The sequence below is a fragment of the Sus scrofa genome, chromosome 12 (assembly GCF_054392235.1).
Source record: "Sus scrofa isolate SSC_HxYL_T2T_F1_AM1 chromosome 12, Sscrofa_HxYL_maternal_Yorkshire_Landrace_v2.0, whole genome shotgun sequence".
NCBI lineage: Eukaryota > Metazoa > Chordata > Mammalia > Artiodactyla > Suidae > Sus > Sus scrofa.
The window spans coordinates 27,160,090-27,187,952 of NC_139394.1; the positions used below are offsets into that span (position 1 = coordinate 27,160,090).

The 27,863-nt window shown below is 53.5% G+C and overlaps 1 protein-coding gene across 1 annotated transcript in view; it reads left to right on the plus strand.

Moving 5' to 3' along the window:
* The window catches only part of ABCC3 (ATP binding cassette subfamily C member 3), a 56,322-nt gene that overhangs the window by 12,567 nt on the left and 15,892 nt on the right, over positions 1–27,863 (plus strand). The window contains exons 2-23 of the mRNA XM_003131575.7: positions 2,547–2,723; positions 3,347–3,472; positions 3,692–3,829; positions 6,093–6,218; positions 6,424–6,485; positions 7,114–7,245; positions 8,503–8,694; positions 12,336–12,513; positions 12,612–12,773; positions 13,278–13,370; positions 14,562–14,765; positions 14,847–14,993; positions 15,554–15,641; positions 16,296–16,362; positions 16,594–16,720; positions 16,802–16,978; positions 23,428–23,595; positions 23,892–24,084; positions 25,313–25,427; positions 25,591–25,738; positions 25,837–26,044; positions 26,307–26,617. Of these exons, the coding sequence (XP_003131623.5) occupies positions 2,547–2,723; positions 3,347–3,472; positions 3,692–3,829; positions 6,093–6,218; positions 6,424–6,485; positions 7,114–7,245; positions 8,503–8,694; positions 12,336–12,513; positions 12,612–12,773; positions 13,278–13,370; positions 14,562–14,765; positions 14,847–14,993; positions 15,554–15,641; positions 16,296–16,362; positions 16,594–16,720; positions 16,802–16,978; positions 23,428–23,595; positions 23,892–24,084; positions 25,313–25,427; positions 25,591–25,738; positions 25,837–26,044; positions 26,307–26,617 (3,339 nt within the window). The remainder of the gene's footprint in view (positions 1–2,546; positions 2,724–3,346; positions 3,473–3,691; positions 3,830–6,092; positions 6,219–6,423; positions 6,486–7,113; positions 7,246–8,502; positions 8,695–12,335; positions 12,514–12,611; positions 12,774–13,277; positions 13,371–14,561; positions 14,766–14,846; positions 14,994–15,553; positions 15,642–16,295; positions 16,363–16,593; positions 16,721–16,801; positions 16,979–23,427; positions 23,596–23,891; positions 24,085–25,312; positions 25,428–25,590; positions 25,739–25,836; positions 26,045–26,306; positions 26,618–27,863) is intronic.

The following is a 27,863-nucleotide window of genomic DNA, read 5'->3' on the forward strand; positions in this document are numbered from 1 at the left end:
GTTTTGGCAGTAGGGGAAGGGCGCAGTGGGAGGGAGATGGTACACTTGGCCTTGGCCGTAGGAGCAGCAGGAGCCGCTGCAGGTTTGCGGGCAGGAGACAAGGCAGGCAACGCTGTATTTCGGGAATCTTTTGGCCATGGGCAGGCACATTGGAGGCAGAGGGCTGACCTGGACGGCATTAAAGTGTGAGGGTAGGTGTACGCCAAGGAAGAGGAGGCAGGGTGTCCAGACCACTCCATGAAAGATTTTTTAAAAAAAGAAATCAGGCAATAGATACTTTAATAGTTTAGATAGATGACAGAAAGGTAATGCAAGGCCAGCTGTAGGATTTGAATGCCATGCTTGGGTTTTGTCTTCTAGGCAGTAGGAAGCCACCGAAGGTTTAGAGGGCGGGTCTAAATTATTATTATTATTATTATTTTTTGTCTTTTTGCTATTTCTTGGGCCGCTCCCGTGGCATATGGAGGTTCCCAGGCTAGGGGTCAAATCAGAGCTGTAGCCACCGGCCTACACCAGAGCCACAGCAATGCGGGATCCGAGCCGCGTCTGCAACCTATACCACAGCTCCCGGCAACGCCAGATCATTAACCCACTGAGCAAGCGCAGGGACCGAACCCACAACCTCATGGTTCCTAGTCGGATTCGTTAACCACTGCGCCACGACGGGAACTCCTAAATTATTACTTTATTTATTCTTTTATTCAACAAAAAATTTACTTAAGCAAGTTTTGTTTGTTTGGTTGGTTTGGTTTTTTTGTCTTTTTAGAGCCCCACCCCTGGCATATGGAAGTTCCCAGGCTAGGAGTCAAGTTCGAGCTGCAGCTGCCGGCCTACACCACAGCCGCAGCAACTACAGCCACAGCCATGCCAGATCCAAGCTGAACCTCTGACCTATGCTGAACCTTGCGCCAACACTGGATCCTTAACCCACTGGGTGAGACCAGGGATCGAACTTGCATCCTCAGAGGCATTATGTCACGTTCTTAACCACTGAGCCACAACGGGAACTCCGCCTCCATTTTATGTTATTTTTTTTGGTCTTTTTTTTTTTAAGGACTGCACCCATGGCATATGGAAGTTCCCAGGCTGGGGGTGGAATTGGCACTATAGCTGCTGGCTTACACCACAGCCACAGCAACGCCAGATCCAAGCTACATCTGCGACCTACACCACAGCTCATGGCAATGCTGGATCCTTAACCCACTGAGCGAGGCCAGGGATCAAACCCGAATCCTCATGGATAGTAGTTGGGCTCATTACCAATGAGCCACAATAGGAACTCCTATCCATCTCCATTTTATTTTTATTGTATTTTATTTTATTTTTTTGTCTTTTTGCCTTTTCTAGGGCTGCTCCCGCGGCATATAGAGACTCTCAGGCTAGGGGTCCAATCAGAACTGTAGCCGCCAGCCTACACCAGAGCCACAGCAACTTGGGATCTGAGCCGCGTCTGCAACCTACACCACAGCTCATGGCAACGTCGGATCCTTAACCCACTGAGCAAGGCCAGGGATCGAACCTGCAACCTCATGGTTCCTAGTTGGATTCATTAACCACTGCACCACGACGGGAACTCCTCCGTCTCCATTTTAAAGGAGAGGCAACAAAAGCTCAGAGAACTCCCTATCCCTTCCCTGGGAGGGGCTTAGAAAGAAAGTGAGCTCTTCAACCATGTGCATATATGCTTTGATAAAATAAAAAATTACAGGAGTTCTCTTTGTGGCACAGCAGAAATGACTCCAACTAGGAACCACGAGGTTGTGGGTTCCATCCCTGGCCTCGCCCAGTGGGTTAAGGATCCGGCGTGGCTGTGAGCTGTGGTGTAGGTTGCAGACGTAGCTCGGATCCTGTGTTGCTGTGGCTGTGGCGTAGGCCGGCAGCTGTAGCTCTGAGTTGACCCCTAGCCTGGGAATCTCCATGTGCTTCGAATGCGGCCCTAAAAAGCAAATAATAATAATAATAATTTTTTAAAAAATTAGGGAGTTCTCTTGTGTTCTAGTGGGTAGGACAGAGTTCTTTCACGGCTGAGGGCCCATGTTTGATCCCCTCATCCAGGAACTGAGATCCCACATTACGCCTCTGCATGGAGAGGCCGAATAAATACGTATAATTAATTTAGGAAAAAAGAGTGGAAATCTGGAATGACAGAAATGACATCGGTGGTGCCGGGGAAGGATGGGCTGCAGAGGGGCACAAAGGAACTCGTGAAATGATGGAATCCTCCATATCTTTTTTGTGGCAGCAGTTTTACAGGTGTGGACAACCGATACTCATTGGACTATGTACTTTAAATGGGTGCAGCTTATTGTACTCAAATTATACCTCAATTAGAGAGACAGAGAAAATGCGAGGAAACGGGGCACCCGCGGCCTCCTGGGAACGTTCACACTCAGAACCACACCTGCTGGTTTGCACACTTCGCCTCTCGTGGTCACACATTCCGACCCCCCAGGGAGCCTGGAGCTGCTCTCTGGCCCAGCCGCCTCCCGGGATCATGAGCCCAGTTCTTCAGGAAGCTGTCACTGAATTGTCTCCTCTGTCCTCAGGACTCCAACCTGTCCTTGCACACAGACAACCCGGATTTGACTCCCTGCTTCCAGAACTCCCTGCTGGCCTGGGCCCCCTGCGTGTACCTGTGGGCCGCCCTGCCCTGCTACCTCTTCTACCTTCGGCGCCACCAGCAAGGCTACATTGTCCTCTCCCACCTCTCCAGGCTCAAAACGGTCAGGGGCTCAGGGCTGTTCTGCGGGTGGGACCAGGACATGGAGGGCCTTCTATTTTTTTTTTTTTTTTCTTTTTAGTGCCGTACCTGAGGCATATGGAAGTTCCTGGGCTAGGGGTCGAATCATAGTTACAGCTGCCAGCCTCCACCACAGCCACAGCAACGCCAGATCCGAGCTGCGTCTGCAACCTACACCACAGCTCACGGCAATGCTGGATCCTTAACCCACTGAGTGAGGCCAGGGATCGAACCTGCGTCCTCATGGATACCAGTTGGGTTTGTTACTGCTGAGCCACAAAGGGAACTCCGGAGGTTCTCCTTTCAATGAGTCACTCCCCCCCGCCCCCCCCCCCAGTGGCTGGACTGAGTTTCCCAGCCTCACCCGCCATGTGATCGGGGCCATGGCAGCCTGCCAGCCCTGTGAAATAGTCTCTGCCTGGGGAAGTTTCATCAGGTTCTCCAGCAATGCTCCCCCTACCCTGGCGAAGTTTCCAGCCAGCACCCAGCCTGGCTCCTGGGGACAAGCCTGGGCAGGCCTAGTGGTTTCAGGAGCAAAAGTCCCTCCCCAGGGGGGCACATCCCCATCTTAGGGGATAGAGACTCCAACATGTGCCCCGTCCACAGGCCTTGGGCGTCCTGCTGTGGTGCGTCTCCTGGGCTGATCTCTTCTACTCCTTCCATGGCCTGCTGCACGGCTGGGCCCCTGCCCCCATCTTCTTTGTCACCCCCTTGGTGGTGGGGGTCACCATGGTTGGTGTGGGACCAGGGAATCTGGGTGGGGGAGGATCTCCAAAGGGTTGTGGGATGGGGATGGGGGAACCATGGGCTCTGGGGAGAAGGCTGGGCTCCTTAGGGGTGGGAGAAGGCTGGGGGTAACCCCCAAAATCTCTGGCCTCGTGGGATGGGGAGAAACAGGGGCAGGTCCAGATGTGCGTGCTCCATACCAGCCTCTCTGCCCTCCCTGCACAGCTGCTGGCCACCCTGCTGATCCAGTACGAGCGGCTACGGGGGGTGCGGTCCTCGGGAATCCTCATCATCTTCTGGTTCCTGTGCGTGATCTGCGGAATCATCCCCTTCCGTTCCAAGATCCTTTCAGCTGTGGCCCAGGTGAGTACCGGCGAGGAAACAGCCAGGTCCAGCGCTGTCTAGGGATTGACCCCAGGACTTGAGTCACTCCTGGGGCCCAGGCTCCTCCTCGCCCCCCTTCTCTGGCTCCCAGGACCTCCTTTGCCATTCAGTCCTTTGTGTGTCATCCCCTACTTGTTGCATCTCTGCTGGGAAGCAGACGGGGGAGCAGCGTGAGGAGCCGTGTAACCCGGGAGATGCTGCAAGATGCAGCCATTGTCGGATGCTCGTGGGAACGCTGTCACCGCCACCAAGTGCAGGGTCTGTGCAACGAGTGCGAGTGTGCAGACCCGAACAGTTCTGGCTTCCCTGGAATCCCGTTAGTCTGTTCTCCCCTTTTCCCCCACCTCCCTCAGTTCCTGGCCTTCCTCTTCATTTGCAATGGTGGGCAGGGGGTGATGAGGTGGCGGTAGGAACGCTGGCCGTCAGTCTAGTGTTTTCCCATTTCTCTGTCTCAAGAGGAGGCAGGCAAGTGTATTCATAAGCACGCGCAGGCTCAGGCTGGAGACAATCCACTTAATATTTCTGTGATCTTGGGTGAAACCTTTAGCCATTTGGAGCCTCATTTCTCAACTGCAAACTGGGCATCAAGATTTCCTAGAGACAAAAAAAAAAAAAAAAAAAAAAAGAGTTCCCGTCATGGCGCAGTGGTTAACGAATCCGACTAGGAACCATGAGGTTGCGGGTTCGGTCCCTGCGCTTGCTCAGTGGGTCAACGATCGGCGTTGCCGTGAGCTGTGGTGTAGGTCGCAGACGCGGCTCGGATCCCGCGTTGCTGTGGCTCTGGCGTAGGCCGGAGACTACAGCTCCAATTGGACCCCTAGCCTGGGAACCTCCATATGCCGAGGGAGCGGCCCAAGAAATAGCAAAAAGACATAAAAAAAAAAAAAAAAAGATTTCCTAGGAGGAGTTCCCATCGTGGCCCTGCAGTAATGAACCTGACTAGTATCCATGAAGATGCAGGTTCAGTCCCTGGTCTAACTCAATGGGTTAAGGATCCAGTGTTGTCATGAGCTGTGGTATAGGTCACAGGTGCGGCTCAGAGCTGGCATTGCTATGGCCGTGACTGTGGTGAAGGCCAGCAGCTACAGCTCCAATTTAACCTCTAGCCTAGGGACCTCCAGATGCCTTGGGAGCAGCCCTGGGGAAAAAAAAAAAAAGATTTCCTAGGAGTTCCTGCTGTGTTGCAGTAGGTTAAGAATGTGACTGCAGGGAGTTCCCATTGTGGCACAGCGGAAACGAATCCAACTAGGAACCATGAGGTTGCAGATTCAGTCCCTGGCCTCACTCAGTGGGTTAAGGATCCAGTGTTGCTGTGAGCTGTGGTGTAGGTTGCAGACTTGGCTCGGATCCGGAGTTGTGGCTGTGGTATAGGCTGGCAGCTGAGGCTCCAATTAGACCCCTAGCCTGGAAACATTCATACATTCATATGCCTCCTCCTCACCCTTCCCCTCCGCCCACTGAAGCCCTAGAAAGACAAAAAGGCAAAAAAAAAAAAAAAAAAAAAAAAAAAAAAAAAAGAATCTGACTGCAGCTGCTCCTGCAATGGCTTGGATCACTTCAGAGGCTGGGGTTTGATCCCCGGTTCATTGCAGTGGGTGAAAGGATCTGGTGTTTGCTGAAGCTGTGGCTCCGATTAAATCCCTCGCCAGAGAACTTCCACATGCTGTGGATGGAGCCATTAAGAAACAGGAAGGTGGAGATCCCGTCATGGCCCAGTGGTTAACGAATCCGACTGGGAACGTTGCGGTTGCAGGTTCAATCCCTGGCCTCGCTCAGTAGGTTAAGATCCGGCGTTGCCATGAGCCTCGGTGTAGGTTACAGACGAGGCTCAGATCCTGCGTTGCTGTGGCTGTGGTGTAGACTGGTGGCGACAGCTCCGATGAGACCCCTCGCCTGGGAACCTCCATATGCTGCGGGTGTAGCCCCGAAATAGACAAAAAAAAAAAAAAAAAAAGGAAGGAAGGGAGAAAGGTAGTTTTCCTACCTGACGGGGAATGTTAGAACAGGTGATGTGGGTGAGGTGCTTGGCACAATGCCTGGAGCAGGGCAAGCCCCACAGGACAGGGGCCCCCTTACCACCCTTCCCCTCTCTCAGAACCCTCTGGGCAGGAGACCCAGGGGCCCCTCAGGTGCTGACTCCTCCCCAGAGGGGCCGGATGCCCCAAAGGACTCTTCGGAGCAGGGACTGCGGGCCTGGGGCTCCCCAAGCCCTGATTCTGCTCCCCTTTCCTCCCTCCCCCAGGGCAGGATCTCAGACCCCTTCCGCTTCTCCACCTTCTACATCTATTTTGCCCTGGTGCTCTCCTCCCTCATCCTCTCCTGCTTCAGGGAGAAGCCACCGTTTTTCTCCCCCAAGAATGTCGACCCGGTGAGTTTGAATGGAGGTGGGGGGCGGGGGTCGTTCCACAGCCCACGCTCAGCCCCGCCCTCACCAGCGGTCCCCATCCCTTCCAGTCCCTTCCATCTTCATGTCGTCGGCACAGTGTGCAGACGGGGACTTGGAGCGGGAAGGGATGAGGTGCCCTCCCTCTGCTCTGCCTTAATGTCCCCTGTCCCGTTCGTGCACCTTCTAGAACCCCTGCCCAGAGGCCGGAGCTGGCTTCCTCTCCCGCCTAACTTTCTGGTGGTTTACAAAGTGAGTTGGCTCTTCCTCGAGCCTGGGCCTGGGGGACGGGGGAGGGGTGGATGGTTGGGGGATGAGAGGGAGGAAGGGGAGCCGTCCAGAAGTTCGGGGGCCTGGGGAGCTGTGAACCCCTGCGGGCATGGCCCAGTTCTAATCCCAGGCCACAGACCAGACCTGCGTCTGGCAGGCTGTGGGGACAGGCTCTGGGTCCTCGAGGGAGACCACGACTAATTCCTAGCTCTTAGGTCAGCAATAAGCTTGCAGCTGTCATTTCCTTGGCATCTGCTAGAGCAGCTAGAGCAGGAGAATTGTGTCTGTGACCCGGGGGGACAGCTCATTAACTGCACTGCACTGAGGAGGCTCCTGGGGCTGGGGCTCCATCCAGTGGCACTTGGCACTGCCCAGGGCCCCAGCTACCATCCTGAAGGCCCAGGGGTCAGTGGGGCATCTGGGAAGGAGAGCGAAGGGGCCAAAAAAGTAGGAACTAAGGTGAGAGGAAGTGCCCTCCATCCTGCTCACTGTGGGAATAAAGGAGACCCTTCCCTTGGCCACAGCTCCCTAGGGATACCCTCCTCTCTGGAGCCCCTGGTCCCCAGGCTGCCAAGCTCTGACCCTGTGTGGTGCTGTCTGCCCGCTCCAGATTAGCCATCCTCGGCTACAGGCGGCCCCTGGAGGATCGCGACCTCTGGGCCCTGAACAAGGAGGACTGCTCCCAGATGGTGGTGCAGAGGCTGCTGGAGGAGTGGAAGAAACAGCAGGAGCAGGCAGCGCAGTGAGCGCCCCCTCCCCTGGTCCCCGCGCCCCTCCACTCCAGCCCCTTCACACAGCCCAGGTCTCCTGTAGGGGAGCCTGGGAAACCTGGAAGCTCGCATGGATGGGGGTGGGGAGAAGAGCAGGTGCAGGGGGTCCTGGGGTGGGAAGCTCAGGCCTGGGTGGCACCAACTCTTCCAGCTCTACCGATGCGGGAGAATGGCTGACACTGTTGCCGTACTTACCCTGTCCCTGTCCCTGTCCCCGTCCCCGTCCCGAGCATGTAGATTAACTCAGTCCATCTCCTGCAGCCCTACAGTGCAGGTTCCATTGTCTTCATATTACAGATAAGGACACTGAGACATAGAGGTTTGATGATGTGCCCAAGGTCCCCGAGTAGGTGGTGGCAAAGCCAGAATCCACGCCCAGCTGTCTGGCCCCACCACACTCACCCTGGCACCGCCCTGCCTGACTTTGAAGGGTAGATTCCAGGGACTTCTCTCAAGAGGGAAAGGGGTCAGGTGATGAAGATCGAAGCCAGCCCTCCCTCTCAATCCTGCCTCCTCCTGCCTGGAGGTAGGGGCTGGAGGAGAGGACCCTCTGGCTGAGGGCCTTCCCGCTGGCAGCCTCCTGCCCAGGACCCAGGAGCCTGTCTCTGGAGGGCTACCCAGCCAGAAGAGCTGGGTGCCGAGTTCTCCTTCCCCACCCACTGCCCTCCCAGGACCGAGCCCCCTTCCCTTCCACCCACATCCGGAGGTCCAGAAATCCGGTGCTGGTTCAGCCCGAGCTCCTGATTGCCGACTGACTGTGGTGGAGTCAAAGACTTGGGCTTGGTCAGCAAGCAGTGTCTTGGAGTCTCTGGAAGGCCTAATGCCCCCCCCATCTTCCTGCTGCACCCCCGTCCTGTCCCTCCATGCCACCTCCACCCCCTCCCTGCTCAGGTCCCAGTGACTAGACCACTAGCCAGCCCTGCTTGTGACTCCAATCCCATCAGCATTCTCCCCGGAGCCAGCCCTGGGTTGGGGGGATGGGACAAGGAGAGCCCCAGAGGCTGGGAACTGCTGGGTGTATAGGCGTTGGGGAGCAGTTAAGGCGCTTCTTCATATGCTCCCTAGGACCTGAAGACAGAGTCCCTTGGGGATTCTCAGTTGGAAGGTCATGTGGTCCATCCCCCCCAACTTGCTCCTGCTCCTACCTGCTCCTCGCTACCCCCCATGGCCCTTGATTCATGGGACTCACGTGCTCATTTCTACCCATTGCTCCTTCCTTCCCAAACCAGACACCAGGCTGCAGAGGCTTCTGGGAAAAGACCGTCCAGCGAGGGTGAGGTGCTGCTGGGGAAGCGGCCCCGGACCCGGGAGCCCTCCTTCCTGCGGGCCCTGATGGCCACCTTCGCCTCCAGCTTCCTTCTCAGCATGTGCCTCAAGCTGATCCAGGACCTGCTGTCCTTTGTCAACCCACAGCTGCTCAGGTCTCTGCACGCTGCCTGTCACACAGCCTTCCTCAGGGCAGGGGGCCGGCCAGCTGGCCTCAGCACACCATGTAGGGAGACCAGGACCCAAGGAGCTATCCCTACTTTTCTCTGCGACCTTTAGCAAGGGGCAGAGCCTCTGCACCTCAGTGTCCCCATGCATATCCAACTTGTATTTATCGGGTGTGCATGCCAGGCACCTTGGCATATGTGTTGGCAAACATTCTGTCTTTAAATCCTCTCAATGAGCCTACAGAGAGGTGCCCCTCTTCCCATTTTGCAAATGAACAGGGAGTTCCTGTCGTGGCTCAGTGGTAGCAAACCCGACTAGTATCTTATGAGGACTCAGGTTCGATCTCTGGCCTCTCTCCATGGGTTAAGAATCTGGTGTTGCTGTGAGCTGCAGTGTAGGTTGTAGATGTGGCTCGGATCCCACGATGCTGTGGCTGCGGTGTAGGCCAACAGCTGCAGCTCCGATTTGACCCCTAGCCTGGGAGCTTCCATGTGCCACAGGTGTGGACCTAAAAAGCCAAAAAAAAAAAAAGGCAAATACAAATGAATAAGCAGAAAACACAACAAAAATGAGAAAGTAGGAACTCACAGAAGTGAAGTGACTTGGCCAAGGACACAGAGCTAGTAAGGATGAGTTGGAATGCAGGGCTCTCCAGATAATAGGATCTGTCATCTGTCACATGAATGGCTTGGACAAAAAGGAGCTCTCAAACGGGGCGGGGGGAGGGGGGGAGAGCTGCCTGGCTTCTGAGCCCTCTGTCCTTTGCCCCTCCGTTCATGCATTCGTTCATTCAACAGACGTGGATATGATACTGGGGATACAGATACATAGAGAAAAATAAGGTATGGTCTTAAAGTCTTCTGGGAAAAACAAGCATGTCAATCTGTTAGTGCACAGCACAGGTGGAGGTGAACATAGGTGTCTGGAAAATTCCCAGAGGGACAAGGAAGCCAGCCCGGGAAAGGGCAGGGTACACTTGCCAGCCAGGAAGTGTATCAAGTGAGGAAGCCCTGGCAATTAGCTAATTAGCTGAGTGAAGAAGGAGGGGAAAGTGCATTCCAGGCAAAATCAAGAAGGCTTGAAACAGCATGACTCAGGTATTCCAGGTACTTCTGAATGTTAGTGGGAGGGTGATCAGAGGGAGGGACAGAAGCACAAAAGGAAAGAGGGAGAGCCAAAGAGATCCTTGAAGAGACCTGAAGCGAGGGAGGGGTTTCTGGTTTGCATTTGGGAAGGATCCCCTGCCAATAGTGTGGGGATGTAGGACAGGGTGGCAGGGTGAAAGTGGGCCAACCAGGTCCAAGGAAAATCCAGGCCAGCAATGAGATAAGATTCAGTAGCTATGAGTGTTTATGCCAGGGAGAAGGCAGGGCCAAAGGTGAGCAGGGCAGAGGATGACGGAGTGTTTGCTGAGATGGTGACCTCACTGGGAAGAGAGACCTGGGCCCTGGGCAAAGTGGTGGGTTGCATCTTGGCCATGTCGGGCTGAGGGATTGGTGGCCCTCAAGGGGACATTCCCAGCAGCTAGAGATCGCATTTTCAGAGCTGTTGTGTGGATGCCCGAAGTCTCCTCTCTGTGGCTGACTCTCCCAGAGAGCCCGTGCTGAGACCCCAGACAGAGCCCTAGGGAATTCTGAAAGGTGAAAGTGAGCAGAAGACAAGCTCAGAGGGGCCAGAGTTGGAAAAGAACCCAGATCGTGGAGCAGGGAATCAGAGAAACTTCCAGGGGAAAGCATGGCCTCCAATGAAGCCAGGTGACCAGCTAAGTAGAGCCTGATAAAGGCAGCATGGCGCTTGTTGGTGACTTTGCCAAGAACAGAGCTGAGATGGACGAGAACGGCTGAGAACAGGGTGTCTGCAGTGGAGACGGGGCCAGTGAAGGTCTAGAAATTTCCTATAGAGGGTTTTAGTTGCCTAGGGTAACAGAGTACCACAAACGGGGTGACTGAAAATAGCAAAAATGTATTCTTTCACTGTTCTGGAAGCCAAAGTTCTGAAATCAAGGTGTCCGTGGGTCAGTTCCTTCTAGAGGTTCTGAGAATCTGCTCCTCACCACCCAGCTTCTGGTGGTGCTGGAAGTCCTTGGCATTCCTAGGCTTGGAAACACCTCACTCCAATCTCTGCTTCCATCTTTGCATGTGTGTGTGTCTGTGTGGTGTCTCTGTGTGTGTTTGCATCTGCATGTCTCTGTGTGTTAATCTCCCTCTCTTTTCTCTTATAAAGACATCAATCACTGGCATTCCCTGGTGGTCTAGTGGTTAAGGATCTGGCATTTTCTCCGCTGTGGCTCGGTTCACTGCTCTGGCGCTCTTGCAATCTTTGGTCCAGGAATTTCTGCATGCCACAGGTGTGACAAAAAATAAAAGGGTGGAACCGAGTTCCCACTGTGGCTCAGCGGGTTAGGAGTCTGACTAGTATCCATGAGAATGTGGATTCTATCCCTGACCCTGCTCATTGCGTTAAAGGATCCAGCGTTACCGTGAGCCGTGGTGTAGGTTGCAGACGAGGCGAATCTGGCATTGCTATAGCTGTGGTGTAGGCCAGCAGCTGCAGATCCAATTTGACCCCTAGCCCAGGAACTTCCGTAGGCCATAGGTGTGCCCCTAAATTAAAAAAAAAAAAAAAAAAAAGGCATCAGTCATGGGATTATGGTCCGCCCTACTCCAATATGACCTTGTCTTAACTTGATTATATCTGCAATGACTCTGTTTCCAAATAGATCACATTCACAGGTACCAGGGGTTAGGACTTGAGCATAGCTTTGGAGAGTTACACCCAAGCCATGGCAGAAGACACTTGGCCATAACTATGGGGGTAGCTCCATGGGACCTTAGGGAAGTCTGGCCCAAGGCAGAAGAGACTTAGTCATGTCGCTAAGCCAAGGTAGAGAGCAGCCAGTGGAGAGGTAGATGCTGCAGATTAGGAGAAAGGGGGCTGATGATGGAGTGTGTGGGTGATCCAGGGCTCAGGTTCTGGCAATGAAAATAGGAGGGACGCCTCATCTCCTGCAGCAGGACAGAAGGAAGAGGGCCAGTGTTTGCAGGGAAGTCTGTACTTGGCAGGGAGTTCTCAGTGGAAGACTTACATGGGCAACTGCTGAGGGAGGTGAGGTGTGAGAACAGGTCAGAAGGGAAGAGGGGAGGAAGACTGGAAGAGCAGGGGGATTAGGGCACCAGAGAAGGTCACTGGGCAGCCCTGGGGGCAGCTGATATTGAAGAGGATGGATTTGGGGGGCAAGCATCTGTGTGGTCACATGGTGGAATTCAGAGCCCTCAGCAGCCCAGGAAAAGGTGCAGGAAAGTCCAAAAAATGGACATGTGGCATTTCTTCCTGCCACATGGTCCAAGGAGGCGAGAAAGGCAGGCTGGTGAAGCTGGTGGCGAGAGAGTGATAAAGGGGCGGGGGCAGGGGGGGCATGGAAGATAGGAAAGGAGGTGGCGGCAGAGGGAAGCAAGGATGGCGGGTTAGGGTCTTGAGGCTGCTCTGGGCTCAGTCCCCTTCGTCTGAGTGGGGGGTGTGGAGGGCCAGAAGCCCCCACCCAAGAGGTTTCAGAGGCAGGGCGGAGGGGAGGCTACAGAGAAAGGGGAGGCAGCCTCCCCACCTTCATGCCTCTCTCTTCCCCTTGCAGCATCCTGATCAGATTTATTTCAAACCCCGCGGCCCCCACCTGGTGGGGCTTCCTGGTGGCCGGGCTGATGTTCGTGTGCTCCGTGATGCAGACGCTGATCTTACACCAGTATTACCACTGCATTTTTGTGATGGGGTTGAGGTTCCGCACGGGGATCATAGGTGTCATCTACAGGAAGGTCAGCTGGAGCGGGGCTTGGGGGACTGGGAGGCCAGCCCCCAGGGAGCTTTGGAGAGACTTCTGGGCCCGGTTCATCACCCTGCTGTCCACCTGCAGGCTCTGGTCATCACCAATTCCGTCAAACGTGAGTCCACCGTGGGAGAAATTGTCAACCTCATGTCAGTGGATGCCCAGCGCTTCATGGACGTTGTCCCCTTCCTCAACCTGCTGTGGTCAGCACCCATGCAGATCATCCTGGCAATGTACTTCCTCTGGCAGGTGACTCCTGAACTCTGACCTCTGCCCTCTTCCTCTGATCTTGACCTCTCTTCACATGGGACAAGAGAGGGTTGTTCTGGTCAGCAGAGGAATAGGAGCCAGGGCTGCGAGGATGCTGGTGTCTGCAGTTAAATCTCCCCAGCTTGTGTGATTGTCCTTCTTGCGGAACCCAGGGGAGGGACGAGGGGACTTGGAGGCGAAGTGGGTGTGACTCTGGCTGTCATTGTCTGCCTGTGTGTATTTGCCTTCCTTTGCATCCGGACATCCTTGTCTGGTTGCCTGTTTGTCCCCATCTGTTGTCTCATCTGACGCCTGGCTGTTCTTGCAAATGTTTTTGTCATTTTGGCTTTAACCGTATGCCTGCCTTTTGCTGTCTGTCTGTTTGGCTGACACCATCTTTTGCTCCGCGCCCATCCGCACATTGCAGTTCAACAAGCCTCTGTCTGTTGGGTTCTGTCTGTACACTCTGGTTATCTGGCTAATCCACTCACCATGCCTCCTCAGAACCTGGGTCCCTCCGTCCTGGCAGGAGTTGCTCTCATGATCTTGCTGATCCCGCTCAATGGAGTGGTGGCCATGAAGATGCGTGTGTTCCAGGTGGGTGCTGGTGGACTGTGCTGCTCCTGCCTGGAGCCCTGGCCAGGCGCCTGGGGGAGGGTAGTCCCCAGCCTGGGGCTTCTCAACTACTTGCTTCTCGCACCCAGAGGTTCTCAACTACTTGCTTCCCGCAACCAGCCACTTTCACACACCTTAGCTCGCTCTAGCCTCACACCCCTGAGAGGGTTTTAGAAACACTCTTGTTTTGCCGCTGAGGATCCAAGACCCAGAGAGACGATAGCAAATCCAGAATCGGACAGAGCTGGGGTTGAAATTATATGTCTTCTGGTCTAACCAGAGTTACTCCACCACACTGTGCTGGAGTATAAACAGCCAGTCATTCGCTTCCATAAATGAAATTTGCAAAACATTGATGGAAGTGTACCTGGAATAAATGACAAATTCCCATCAGGCCCTTGCTCACCTCTCAAGCCCTCACCCCCAGGGACATGGTCAAGTTTCAGCCAGTAGGTCCTTTCTTTCCAGATCACCAAGTTCTGAATGCCTCTGGGCTACTGCACAGACTGTTCCCCAGAATGCGCCTCACCCTTCTTTGCTTGCCCCGTTCGCCTCCCAGCATGAACTCTGAGTTCCCAGTCGTCCCAACCCCATCATTCTCCCATAGAATCCTGTTACTCCCATCAGAGGACACATGCTAAAATTTATTAAGCATTTATTCAGGTAATTGTCTCCTCCTTATCCGCCTCCCCCATCAGACTGTCATCTTCATGGCTGCCCTGCATCTGACGCGTGGCCTGGCACACAGCAGGCACTTGATAAATCAGGGCTGAATGAATATATTGATTGGCATGCCACACCCTGGGGTAGGGACTGGGGAACAAAGAGAAATAAGGGGTCTGTACAGTCAGGCTCCCAGCTGAGCATACATGCACAGGGTCCCCCTATGAGGAGGCGCTTTAGAAACCCAGGGAAGGGGCAGGGGATGTTGCCTGGGAAGGTCAGTGATGGGACACTGAAGATGGAGCTGGCTTTTGCCCATCAGAGAAGAGGAGGGGGGCGCTGGGCATTCTAGCTGGGGTGTAGCTCAGGCCAGGACGGGGGATGGAGAAGAAATGGTGAGCATTGGAAACGGAACTGCTGTGCTTTGTGTGCGTGCGGGGAAGATGGGAGCCCCCGTGGGTAGAGGTCTGAGCAAGGGCACAGGGTGTGCCCTTTCCACACGCTTCATAGGTCGAGCAAATGAAGTTCAAGGACTCCCGCATCAAGCTGATGAGCGAGATCCTGGGTGGCATCAAGGTGCTGAAGTTGTATGCCTGGGAGCCCAGCTTCCTGAAGCAGGTGGAGGGCATCCGGCAGAATGAGCTCAAGCTGATGCGCCAGGTCGCCTACCTCCACGCCATATCCACCTTCATCTGGGTCTGCACCCCCTTCCTGGTGAGGCTCCCCCGCCTGGGCTGGCATCCTGCCTCCCACCTGGCAGACTCCACCCTGACCCCGGACCCCACCCCTGCCCAGGTGACCCTGATCACCCTCGGGGTGTATGTGTCTGTGGACGAGAACAACGTGCTGGATGCCGAGAAGGCCTTCGTGTCCGTGTCCCTGTTCAATATCTTAAAGATTCCGCTCAACATGCTGCCCCAGTTAATCAGCAACCTGGCCCAGGTAACCCTGGGTGGGACTGAGGGTTCTTCTGCAATCCGGGCAGGTGGATGGGGTCACGTAGGGCCAGGGGGTCATCACGGAGAGTTCCTGGAATCAGGGGAGGGCCATTTGGCATTATCAAGAATTGTCCCAGAGTTCCCTGGGGACTCAGCTGGGTAAGGATCCGACATTGTCACTGCTGTGGCTCACGTTGCTGCTGTGGCGTGGGTTTGATCTCTGGCCCAGGAACATCTGCATGCTGTGGGTGTAGCCCAAAAAAAAAAAAAAGGATTATTCCAAGTTGAAGGAGGTCATTAGAGTCAAGGGTCATGTGGAGTCAGAGAAAGTCTGGTAGAGTCCCTGGGAACCCAAGTTCTGGAGCCAGCCTCCTCTTACCAACCGGGACCCTATCTTTGGCAGTGGGAGCCAGCCAAGACTTAGTCATGGGAGGGACCCCAGCCCCAGCCTTTGGACTCTGAAGGGGCCCAGCCTCACCCAGGAAGTTGGGGACCAGCAAGGGTAGGAGGATGCAGGTGTAGGCGAAGCACACCCAGGGCTGACTCGCACCCTCCTGCATGCAGACCAGTGTGTCTCTGAAGCGGATCCAGCATTTCCTGAGTCAAGATGAACTTGACCCCCAGTGTGTGGAAAGAAAGACCATCACCCCAGGTCTAGACAGCCTGTCCCTGGGCTGCCCTTGCCCTGGCCCCTGCTCCAGAAAATCCTCTATTCCAGGCTTTACACTTCTTTCTTTAACTTTTTCTTTTTTTTTTCTTTTTGTCTTTTTTGTCTTTTCTGGGGCTGCACTCATGGCATATGGAGGTTCCCAGGCTAGGGGTCTCATCGGAGCCGTAGCTGCCAGCCTACACCACAGCCACAGCAACGCCAGCAGATCTGGGGTCTGCGACCTACACCACAGCTCATGGCAACACCAGATCCTTAACCCACCGAGCAAGGCCAGCAATCGAACCTACAACCTCATGGTTCCTAGGCGGATTTGTTAACCACTGCGCCACGACGGGAACTCCTCCACTTTTTTCATGTGACCCCCTTTTCTTCATCCTCTTTCCCCATCTGCTCTTCCTCTGTGCCCATCTTCTTCCTCATCTGGCTCTCTGTGCTCCTCTCCACATCCCTCCCCCTGGCCTCCCCCTGCTCCTCCCCCAGGACTTCCTGTCCCTTCCCACTCTCAGTCCCCCAAGCTTCCCTGCTCTCCCCCTGGGGGGCCCCTTCCCCTAGGGCTCCCCTCACTTCTCCCCCACCCAAGGATCCTCTCCCCCTTGCCCCAGGCCCCCCTAGCCCTATACTCCTTGGTCCTCGCAGGCTATGCCATCACCGTAAACAATGGCACCTTCACCTGGGCCCAGGACATGCCACCTGCCCTGCACAGGTATCATTTTCTCCTTCCCTTCTCAGCTGCCTAAAGTGGGCTGAAGGTCAGATGCAAAGCAGAACCCAGCCCCACTCTTACCCTCCAGTCTTTGGCCTGGGAAGCAGGAAGAGCCTCGGCTTGGCCAGGGTGGTGTCTGAAAGGGAGGAGGGCTTGGGTCTCCAGATGGAAAACGGGGGACCAAAACTCTGATTCCTACTCTGACTGGGCTCCTGGTCTCCTTGCCTTCAGCCTAGATATTCAAGTGCCAAAAGGGGCCCTAGTGGCTGTGGTGGGGCCTGTGGGCTGTGGGAAGTCCTCCTTGGTGTCTGCCTTGCTGGGAGAGATGGAGAAGCTGGAAGGCAAGGTGTATATGAAGGTGAGAGGGGCAGGGACTCCCGGGAAGGGAAGCTTGGCCAGGCCTTGGGCAAACCCCGAAGTAACCTTCTCCTTCATTCAGGGCTCTGTAGCCTACGTGCCCCAGCAGGCGTGGATCCAGAACTGCACTCTTCAGGAAAACGTGCTGTTTGGCAAAGCCCTAGACCCCAAGCGGTACCAGCAGGCTCTGGAAGCCTGTGCCCTGCTAGCTGACCTGGAGGTGCTGCCTGGCGGGGACCAGACAGAGATTGGAGAGAAGGTACAGGCGCCTCTCTTATCTCCTGGGGCGTTAGCACATTCAGTTGCCCACCTCAGCCCAGCCCAGGTCCATATATATGTACAGTCAGTCAGTCAAGTAATATCATGTCCAGCTCTGCGCTCGGCGCTGGCAAAATTCATTCACGATTCATTACTGGGGGAGGCTAACTTGGGAACAAGCAGGGGCTGTAGAATGCCCTGGAGGCCAAGTTGAAGACCTGTACAGGATACAGGGAGGGCAGCGATGCCGGGGAGTCTGCATAAGGAAAAGCACCGCTTTTGAGCTGAATTGTAACAGCGAAGAAGCCCTCATCATTCATCCATTCATTCGTCAGGTTTTATGACATACCTTTTATATGCCAGGCAATATTACACAATAGTAAAAACATGCAGGAGTTCCCGTCGTGGCTCAGGGGTTAATGAACCCGACTAGCATCCATGAGGACGAAGGTTTGATCCCTGGCCTCGCCCAGTGAGTTAAGGATCTGGCATTGCTGTGAGCTGTGGTATAGGTGGCAGACTCGGCTCGGATCCCATGTTGCTGTGTCTGTGGTGTAGGCTGGCAGCTGTAGCTCCGATTCGACCCCTAGCCTGGAAACCTCCATAGGTCACCGGTGTGGCCCTAGAAGACCAAAAAAAAAAAAAAAAAATCCAACAAAAATCTCTGCCTTCATATGGCTACATTCTTGTAAGGGAAAGAGATGATAACAATATAAACCAGAAAATATATATTAGATAAATACTCGGGAAAGAATGAAACAGGGAAGGGATTTAAGAATATGTGCAGGGAGTTCCCTTCATGGCTCAGCAGTTAATGAATCTGACTAGGATCCATGAGGATGCGGGTTCGATCTCCGGCCTTGCTCCGTGGGTTAAAGATCCACGTTGCTGTGAGCTGTGATGTAGGTCACAGACGAGGCTTGGATTTCTAGTTGCTGTGTCTGTGCCATAGGCCTGTAGCTCTGATTCAACTTCTAGCCTGGCTCAGTGGTTAATGAACTTCCTCCTTCCATGTGCTATAGGTGCAGCCCTAAAAAAAAAAAAAAGATTATATTCAGGCAGACTTGCTTGCATCTCTCACAAGAGTCCTATCCTAATAAATCTATTTTTTAGGAGTTCCTGTCATGGCTCAATGGTTAACGAATCTAAGAACCATGAGGTTGTGGGTTCGATCCCTGGCCTTGCTCAGTGGGTTAAGGATCCAGCGTTGCCATGTGCTGTGGTATAGGTTGCAGACATGGCTCGGATCCCGAGTTGTTATGGCTCTGGCGTAGCTGTAGGCCAGCAGCTACAGCTCTGATTCGACCCCTAGCCATGGAGGCAGCCCAAGAAATGGCAAAAAGACAAAAAAAAATCTATTTTTTAGAAGAAAAAAAAAGAATATGTGCAGGGTTGTATTATTAGGATGCTTTAGAAAAGCCTCACAGAGAACCAGGGACCTGAACAAAATGAGAGAGTGGTGCATATCTGGGGACATGAAAGCAGAGAGAGCTGTAAGTGCAAAGGCCCTGTGGCAGGCATGTGATTGGGGTACTCACCGACCAGCAGGAACAGAGTGGCTGAAGCAGAATGAGCAGGGGTGAGGAGGAGGAGTAGATGAGGTCACTGAGGTGGGCGGGCAACCAGGCCAGGTAGGGTTTTGCAGGCAACTGTGATGGCTGTGGCTTTTACCAAGAGTGATGGAAAACCTTTGAAGTTGTGAGCTGAGGGATGGTGGGTGGATGGCATTCCTTGCAAGATGGCGTGACTGGAGGTTAGCAAAGGATGGGGAAGCTACAGGGTAAGGCAGAGCCTTGAAGGTTTCAATTTTGACCTTTACCCTAAAAACCATGAGACAGGAGTTCCCGTCGTGGTGCAGCGTTTAACGAACCCGACTAGTATCCACGAGGTTGTGGGTTCGATCCCTGCCTCACTCAGTGGGTTAAGGATCCAGCGTTGCCATGAGCTGTGGTATAGGTCGCAGACAGGGCTTGGATCTGGTGTTGCTGTGGCTGTGGTGTAGGCCGGCAGTTGTAGGTCTAATTTGATGCCTAGCCTGGGAAACTTTATATGCTGTGAGTGCAGCCCTAAAAAGAGAAAAAAAAAGAGAGAGAGAGAGACGTAAGTGAAAGTTTTTGTTTTTTATTAATTTATTAATTTTTTGGTCTTTGTAGGGCCACACCTATGGCATGTGTAGATCCCCAGGCTAGGGGCCGAATTGGAGCTGCAGCTGCCAGCCTACACCACAGCCACAGCAATGCCAGATCTGAGCCCCATTGCAACCTACACCACGGCTCACGTAATCCTGGATCCCTAACCCACTGAGCAAGGCCAGGGATGGAACCCATGTCCTCATGGATGCTGGTCTGATTCATTTCTGCTGAGTCACGGAGGGAACTCCTGATTTATTAATTTTTAATTGTTGAAATTTATACATAACATAAAGCTTAATCATTTTAAGTATATAGATAAGTAGTGTTTGTACATTCACATTGTTGTAAAAACCAGTCTCCAAGAACTCTAAATACTGTACCCACTAAACATCAGTCAGCTCCCCCATCCCTGCTCCACCCTAGGTTCTGGCAACTACCATTCCACTTCTTAGCCCTATGAATCTGACCACCTAAGTATTTCATATAAATGAGATCATATAGTATCTGGGGAGTTTTTTTGGGTGTGGCTGTCTTTTCACTTAGCATAATAGCCTCAAGGCTTGTCCCCTTTGCAGCCGATGTCAGAATTTCTTTCCTTTTTTATGGCTGAATAATGCTGCATTATATGTATGTATATACCATATTTTGTTTCTCCACTCACCTGTCAATGGATATTTGGTTTGCTTCCACATTTTAGCTATCGTGAATATACTGCTCCAAACATAGGTGTACAAAGATCTTTTCAAGACTTTATCTTCAGAGTTCCCTGGTGGCGCAACAGGTTGAGAACCAGACTAGTGGAGTTCCCGTTGTGGCTCAGTGGTTAACGAATCTGACTAGGAACTATGAGGTTTCGGGTTTGATCCCTGGCCTTGCTCAGGGGTTAAGGATCTGGTGTTGCCGTGAGCTGTGGTGTAGGTTGCAGATGCGGCTCAGATCCCGTGTTGCTGTGGGTCTGGTGTAGGCCTGGTGGCTACAGCTCCGATTAGACCCCTAGCCTGGGAACCTCCACGTGCTGCAGGAGTGGCCCAAGAAATGGCAAAAAGACGGAAAAAAAAAAAAGAACCAGACTAACATCCATGAGGATGTAGGTTCAACCCCTGGCCTTGCTCAGTGGCTTAGGAATCTGGTGTTGCTGTGAGCTGTGGTGTAGATTGAAGATGCAGCTCAGATCTGGCATTGCTGTGGCTGTGGTGGAGGCCGGAAGCTGAAGCTCTGATTCAGCCCCTAGCCTGGGAACTTCCATATGCCTCAGGTGCAGAGGTAAAAAGAAAAAAAAAAAAAGAGTTTTATAGTTTCAGCTTTTTTTTTTTGTGTGTGTGGGGAGGGGTTAGGGAGGCACATACTTGCAGCATATGGAAGTAGCCCAGGCACAGCAATGCCAGATCTGAGCCACATCTGTGACCTATACCACAACTCAGAGCAATGCTGGATCCTTAGCCCACTGAGCAGGACCAGGGATCAAACCCACATCCTCATGGATACCAGTAGGGTTTGTAACCCACTGAGCTACCATAGGAACTCCAGTTTCAGCTCTTTTTTTACTGTTAAAGATTTCAGTGTGTATTCCTCAAAACAGACATCTTCTTACATAACTATAGTTGAGTTTTCAAAATTAAAAAATTTACCATTGGCATTCCCATCCAATGGGTTAAGGATCCGGCATTGCTGTGGCTGTGGTGTAGGCCAGCAGCTACAGCTTCTATTCGACCCCCAGCCTAGGAACTTCCATATGCCACATATGTGGCCCCAAAAAGACCAAAAAAAAAAAATCTGCCATTAATACTGTATTATTATCTAATTCACTGCCCGTATTCAAATGTCATCATTTGTCCCAGTAATTTTTTTTTTTTTTTGTCTTTTTGCCTTTTCTAGGGCCACTTCCCATGGCATATGGAGGTTCCCAGGCTAGGGGTCTAATCGGAGCTCTAGCCACTGGCCCACACCAGAGCCACAGCAACACGGGATCTGAGCCGCGTCTGCATCCTACAGAACAGCTCACAGCAATGCCGGATCCTTAACCCACTGAGCAAGGCCAGGGATCAAACCCACAACCTTATGGTTCCTAGTCGGATTCGTTAACCACTGCGCCACAACGGGAACTCCTGTCCCAGTAATGTATTTTTTAGCTATCTTTTTTCCTGGTCTAGGATTCATTCCAAGATCATGAGTTGCATCTAGTTGTCGTCTCTCTCTCTCTCTCTTTTTTTTTTTTTGGTATTTTCTAGGGCCGCACCTGCGGCATATGGAGATTCCCAGGCTAGGGGTCTAATCAGAGCTGTAGCTGCCAACCTACGCCAGAGCCACAGCAACTCGGGATCCGAGCCATGTCTGCAACCTACGCCACAGCTCACGGCAACGCCAGATCCTTAACCCACTGAGCGAGGCCAGGGACCGAACCCGCAACCTCATGGTTCCTAGTCGGATTCGTTAACCACTGAGCCACGATGGGAACTCCTAGTTGTCACATCTCTTTATTCTCTATCAATCTGAATAATTCCTCCACCTTTGTCCTTTAGAACAAAAGAGTACAGGCTAGTTATTTTGTGGAATGTTTCTCAACTTGACTATGATCAGATTCAGAGTCTATTTGGAGCAATACCAAAGAAGTCATATTGTGTCCTTCTTGGTACGTCATATCAGAAGGCACATGGTATCAGTTCATGCCTTATTGACATTAACTTTGATCCTCTTGCCTGAGGTGTTGTCTTTCATTGATGATTTCTTTCCTGAGTCACTGTTTACTCAGGTGCTTGCCAAATTGTGATTTTGTAACTCCGTGCCATCTGTGGTTATTGGTAGGCATTTTCCTCTAAGAACGGGCTTTCCCCTCTTCCCCCCTTTCTACTTAATTTCTTTAGATCATTATGGGCCCATGGCTTCCGATTTGATTCAATGGGTCGTAATCTATTACCATCATTTTTTCACCCTGATGTTCAACTTGTCAATGAAGAATTTTAAGAAGGGACAGGAATTGCATTTGGAAAAGCGGCCCTGGCTGCAATGTGGAGGGGCCCAAAGGCACAGGAACCAGCGAAGAGGCTCTTGTGGTGGTCTGGGAAAGTGATGCGGCCCTGAGCCTGGCAGTGGAGATGGGAAAATTTTATTTTATTTTATTTTATTTTAGTTATTTATTTATTGCTTTTTAGGGCTGCACCTGCAGCATATGGAGGTTCCTGGGCTAGGGGTCCAATCAGAGCTACAGCGGCTGGCCTACGCCACAGCCACAGCAACGCGGGATCCGAGCTGCATCAGCAACCTACACCGCAGCTCACGGCAACACTAGATCCATGGAGTGAGGCCAGAGATCGAACCCGCAACCTCCTGGTTCCTAGTCGGATTCGTTTCTGCTGAGCCATGACGGGGAACCCTGAAAATTTCAAATAGGAGTCCTAGATTCTAGGAAACTAGAGCAGACCTATGATGCTTGTCCTCCCCTCTCTCCTGGACCCACACCGACCTTGCACACACAGACCTAATTTAGTGCCCAGTGCACAGTGGCACTGAAGAAAGACTGGTTGGTTGAATGCAGGCATATTCATATGCCCCAGTCACTACAGCTGCCATGTCTTGCTTCTTGCCACTCAGCAGTTCCAGCTGCCACCCCATACTTGTTCCCCCCCGGGGGTCAGTTTCTCAGGGTACCCCCCCCCCCAAAGACCTGGGTCTGTTCCAGAGGGAATGAGGAAAGCTGATGGTAGGAAGGCAGGCTACCCCTTTGGCCTCTGCCCTCTGGGCCCAGCCCGGCTGCCCTGTGCCTCAGTTTCTCCGTAACGGGTTTAAGGAGCCATCTTACATCCCCTGTGGCATCTGAATGATGTCGGGATTGGTGAATTCCGGAGATGATGCTGGATGTCCATCTTTGCTTCTGCCCATAATAGTTTCAGGAGCTTGGACCATGTCATTAACATCTTGGGCTCAAATTTCTTCACCTAGAAGGTAGAGCTAATGACACCTCCCTGGAAGAACAGACATGAGGACCAAGTGGCCTAATTACTGTGAATATCATCTGCGAACCATGGGCAATGGGAGACCAAAAGGTCTCATCTCCTGCGGCTTTCCAGCCTCCCAGAGTTTGAAGGTGGCAGGCCGGGAAAGCGGCTGGGCAGGGAGCAGAGACTCCCACCCCGGCAGGACTCGAAGAGCCACCACCCCTTTGTCCGTGGCCTGAGAGCTTCCCACAGACAGGACCAGGCATATTGAATGTGAATTTAGAGGTCTGCCTTGTCGAATGACAACAGACAGGGCCCTTGTCCAACCCTTACGATGGCCTGATTCCCTTCCGTATACACACCTCTCACCTTCCTCCTCCATCCAGGGCATTAATCTGTCCGGGGGCCAGCGCCAGCGGGTCAGTCTGGCCCGAGCTGTCTACAGCGATGCTGACATTTTTTTGCTGGATGATCCACTGTCAGCTGTGGACGCCCACGTGGCCAAGCACATCTTTGATCAGGTCATCGGGCCGGAAGGTGTGCTGGCAGGAAAGGTGAGGCCTCCCAGAGGCTAAGGGGGCTGGGGAAGGTCTGAAGCCCTGGGAGGCCAAGGGGTTCGGGCGAGGCCTGGCAGTATGGCGGGCCTGAGGAGCGGGAGCACGGGCTGGGCAGTGAGGGAAGCCAGGGGTGGGTACTGAGCCGATGGCAGTGGGTGTGGGGCGAGTCCCTGATGTGCCTGCCCCTGCCCCCTGGCACCCAGGCATCTCCTACTCGCTCCACGGCCCTGTGCTGTGCTGTGGGATGGGGTGCTGAAGGCAGGGAGAATGATAGCTTGCTGCCTGCTTCCCAGACCCGGGTGCTGGTGACGCACGGTATCAGCTTCCTGCCCCAGACAGACTTCATCATAGTGCTAGCGGACGGACAGGTGTCTGAGGTGGGCACCTACACAGCTCTGCTGCAGCGCGATGGCTCTTTTGCCAACTTCCTCCGAAACTATGCACCTGATGACACCAAAGATCATCAAGAGGCCGACAGCAGGACAGGTATCCACCTTCCCCCGGCCTCCATAGCCCCACGCCCTCCCAGCATGTCCCCTGTCCTGGGGTCTCTGAGCTTCTCTGGACGGGCCCAGCGTTGCACAAGGAGGTTCTAGGGAACTGGGACTGTCTGTGTGACCGTCAGACATCTCTAGGCGGGAAAGTGACCTGAATGGAGGCAAGGCCCCTCCTGCTCCTCTTCCCTCAGTCTTCTTCCTGTATCAACAGGGCCTAAGGGCCCCGGCTCAGCTTGGACGGCAAGGCTCTTTCACAGATGAATGGTTTCGTAAACAAATGCTTGGAAAAGTCATGTATTGACAAATATTTATGGAGCACTCACTATGTCTAGGCACTATTCCAGGCACCGAGACAGCAATAAACAAACAGAAAAATCCCTGGCCTCATGGAGCCTGTCGAAACCCCATGGCTCCCCAACCCCACACTCCCAGGTCAGCGCACAGCCCTTCTGCAAGGCTTTCTTGCCTCTTTGCCGTACATGCAGCTAACATGTCTGGAGCATTGATTTAGGACGATGCCCCTTGCAAGCCCTTGACACACATCCATTCCTTTAATCCTCACAATGACACGATGAAGTTGGTCCTACTATTATCCCCATTTTACACACCTGCCTAAAGTCATGCAGTGAGGAAGTGGGATTTAATTTCAGCCAGTCTGACTCTGGAGCCCAGGCTGCTACCCTTGTATTCGAATCCCCGTCTACACAGTCCCTGATGGAAAGCTTTTCTTCCTCTCTGGCCTAAGTCTTTCTTGCCGCCCCCCCCCCCTTTTTTTCCAACACAAAATTATTTATTTATTTATTTGGTCTTTTTGCCATTTTCTTGGGCCGCTCCTACGGCATATGGAGGTTCCCAGGCTAGGGGTTGAATCGGAGCTGTAGCCACCGGCCTACGCCAGAGCCACAGCAATGCGGGATCTGAGCCTCGTCTGTGACCTACACCACAGCTCATGGCAACGCCGGATCCTTAACCCACTGAGCAAGGCCAGGGATCGAACCTGCAACCTCATGGTTCCTAGTCGGATTCGTTAACCACTGAGCCACATCGGGAACTCCAATGTTAGTCATTTATTTTTATGTCATTGTTCTGTTTGCCCTCTTGGTGCCTCTCATCTCCCTTGCCTGTCCACTCAGGCGCCTTCATTGGAGTAGGACTGGGAGACACCAGGGCCTTGCAGGGGGCATGAGCCAACCTCTCCTTTTGCCTCCCTGATGCAGCCCTGGAGGACAAAGAGGATGAGGAGGTGCTGCTGATTGAAGACACACTCAGCAATCACACAGACCTGACGGATAATGAGCCGATTACCTACGAGGTCCAGAAGCAGTTTATGAGGTGAGCTCCCGAGAGTGCACAGCCTCCTGGGACACGGAGTCAGGGCTCCCAAGCCTCTGATACACCTCGAGGCCTCTGGCTGCAGCCTGAACCTCCTCCTAGGGCTCTGTCCTGTGGGTGGGCTAGAGGCCTCCTCTCTGAGCCTGACCAGCTGCCTCCACAGACAGCTGAGTGCCATGTCCTCGGAAGGAGAGGGCCAGGGTCGGCCTGTGCCCCGGAGGCGCGTGGGTACAGCAGAAAAGGTGGTCCAGGAAGCAGAGGCCAAGCCGAGCCGGGTGCTGACCCAGGAGGAGAAGGCAGAGACAGGCACTGTGAGTAGGGTGGATGAGGAGGGCCGGAGAAGGTAGGCAGGCCCCTGGCATTCCTGGGGCTCACGGGAGTCCTCTGTCCCACCATGGTGGCCACACAGGTGAAGATGAGCGTGTACTGGGATTACGCCAAGGCCGTGGGGCTCTCTACCACCCTGTTCATCTGTTTGCTGTATGGGGGTCAAAGTGCGGCTGCCATCGGGGCCAATGTGTGGCTCAGCGCCTGGACCGACGAGGCTGCGATGAACGGCCAGCAAAACAACACCTCCCACAGGCTGGGTGTCTACGCTGCCTTGGGACTTCTGCAAGGTGAGCCCGCGGAGATGCCTAGAAGGGGCTCCTGCTGCCCCTTCCTTACCTCTGGGTTGCTGGGTCCCCCAAACCATACCCTTGCCTCTGAATCTCCCTCCACCTCACGGCCCCCATGCCTCCCTTCTGCACCGTCGCCGTCCACCTGCCTCTGAGCCTGCCTGGTTCCTGGCAGCTCTCCTCCATCTCGGGACCTCCCCCCCCCCGCCCCCACCTGCTGCCTGGCCCAGGTGGATGAGCGCCCCTCTGCCTCCTCCATCAGGGCTCCTGGTGATGCTATCAGCTGTCACGATGGCCGTGGGCGGTGTCCAGGCTGCGCGCTTGCTTCACCAGGCGCTGCTGCACAACAAGATGCGCTCCCCGCAGTCCTTCTTCGATACGACGCCCTCGGGCCGCATCCTCAACCGCTTCTCCAAGGACATCTATGTCATCGATGAGGTTCTGGCTCCCACCATCCTCATGCTGCTGAATTCCTTCTACAACTCCATCTCCACCCTCGTGGTCATCGTGGCCAGCACGCCGGTCTTTGCTGTGGTCGTCGTGCCCCTGGCTGTCCTCTACCTCTTTGTGCAGGTGTGCCTTGAACGGGTGGGCGTGGCTTTGGGAGCGTGGATGTCATCTGGGGCGGGCTCTTGCGGGCGACCAGGGGCAGGACGTAGGGAAGTCAGACCCACAGCGTCACTTCTGGATTTGGCTCAGTAATCAGTTACGTTACCCCTTTGAAACGCATTTTCCCCACCTTCGAAATAGAATCATAGAATCTACTTCATTGGGCTGTCCCTGGGATAAAATGAAATCCTTGTAAATTGTGACTGGCCCTGGAATTCTTCCTGCTGGCTATTTTTAATTTTAATTTTAATTTACTTTGCTTCTTTATTTTGGCTGCACCCATTGCGTGTGGGAATTGGCATCACAACTATAACCAGTGACAATGCCCGCTGGCTATTTTGTCATAAAATATTGTCAACAGTTTGAGATACATTATCCTCCCCTTCCCTTTAGACATATCTAAACTTAGGTGTGTATATGTTTTTAACAGAGAAGCGTCGATAACATTCAGATACAGCTAGCTAGAAAAGGCACTTGTGGGAGTTCCCGTTGTGGCTCAGTGGGTTGAAAATCTGACTAGTATCCATGAGAATGCAGGTCTGATCCCTGGCCTTGCTCAGTGGGTTTAAGATCCAGCATTGCTGTGAGCTGTGGTGTAGGTCGCAGATGCGGCTTGGATCAGGCATTGCTGTGGCTGTGGCGTAGGCTGGCAGCTCTAGCTCCGATTTGACCCTTAGCCTGGGAATTTCCATATGCTGTGGGTGCAGCCCTTAAAAAAAAATAGTCTTTTGTATTGCCGAGCCCCTATCCTGTCCTTAATTAATCAGTTGATGAAGGTAATGCACAGGTACCAGAGGCTCAGATCCTGTGTGTAAGGACCGTGGACTAGGCTGCACTTGATGGTGGGACAGGGGACTCTCAGGTGCACATCATTCATAGCCCCGGCCATCCTGAGGCCCTCAGGGTAGAGAATGGAAACTGGAGGCAGAACTGTGTTTTTGCGGGGCTGCAGTTTAAACAACCAGGGGGTGGGGTGAGAAGAGGCTCTTTAAGGAGACGAATACGAGGAGTTCCCATCATGGCTCAGTGGTTAACGAATCTGACTAGGAACCATGCGTTTGTGGGTTTGATCCCTGGCCTCGCTTAGTGGGTTAAGGATTCGGCGCTGCCGTGAGCTATGGTATGGGTCACAGATGTGGCTTGGATCCCACGTTGCTGTGGCTGTGGTGTAGGCCAGAGGCTACAGCTCCGATTGGATCCCTAGCCTTGG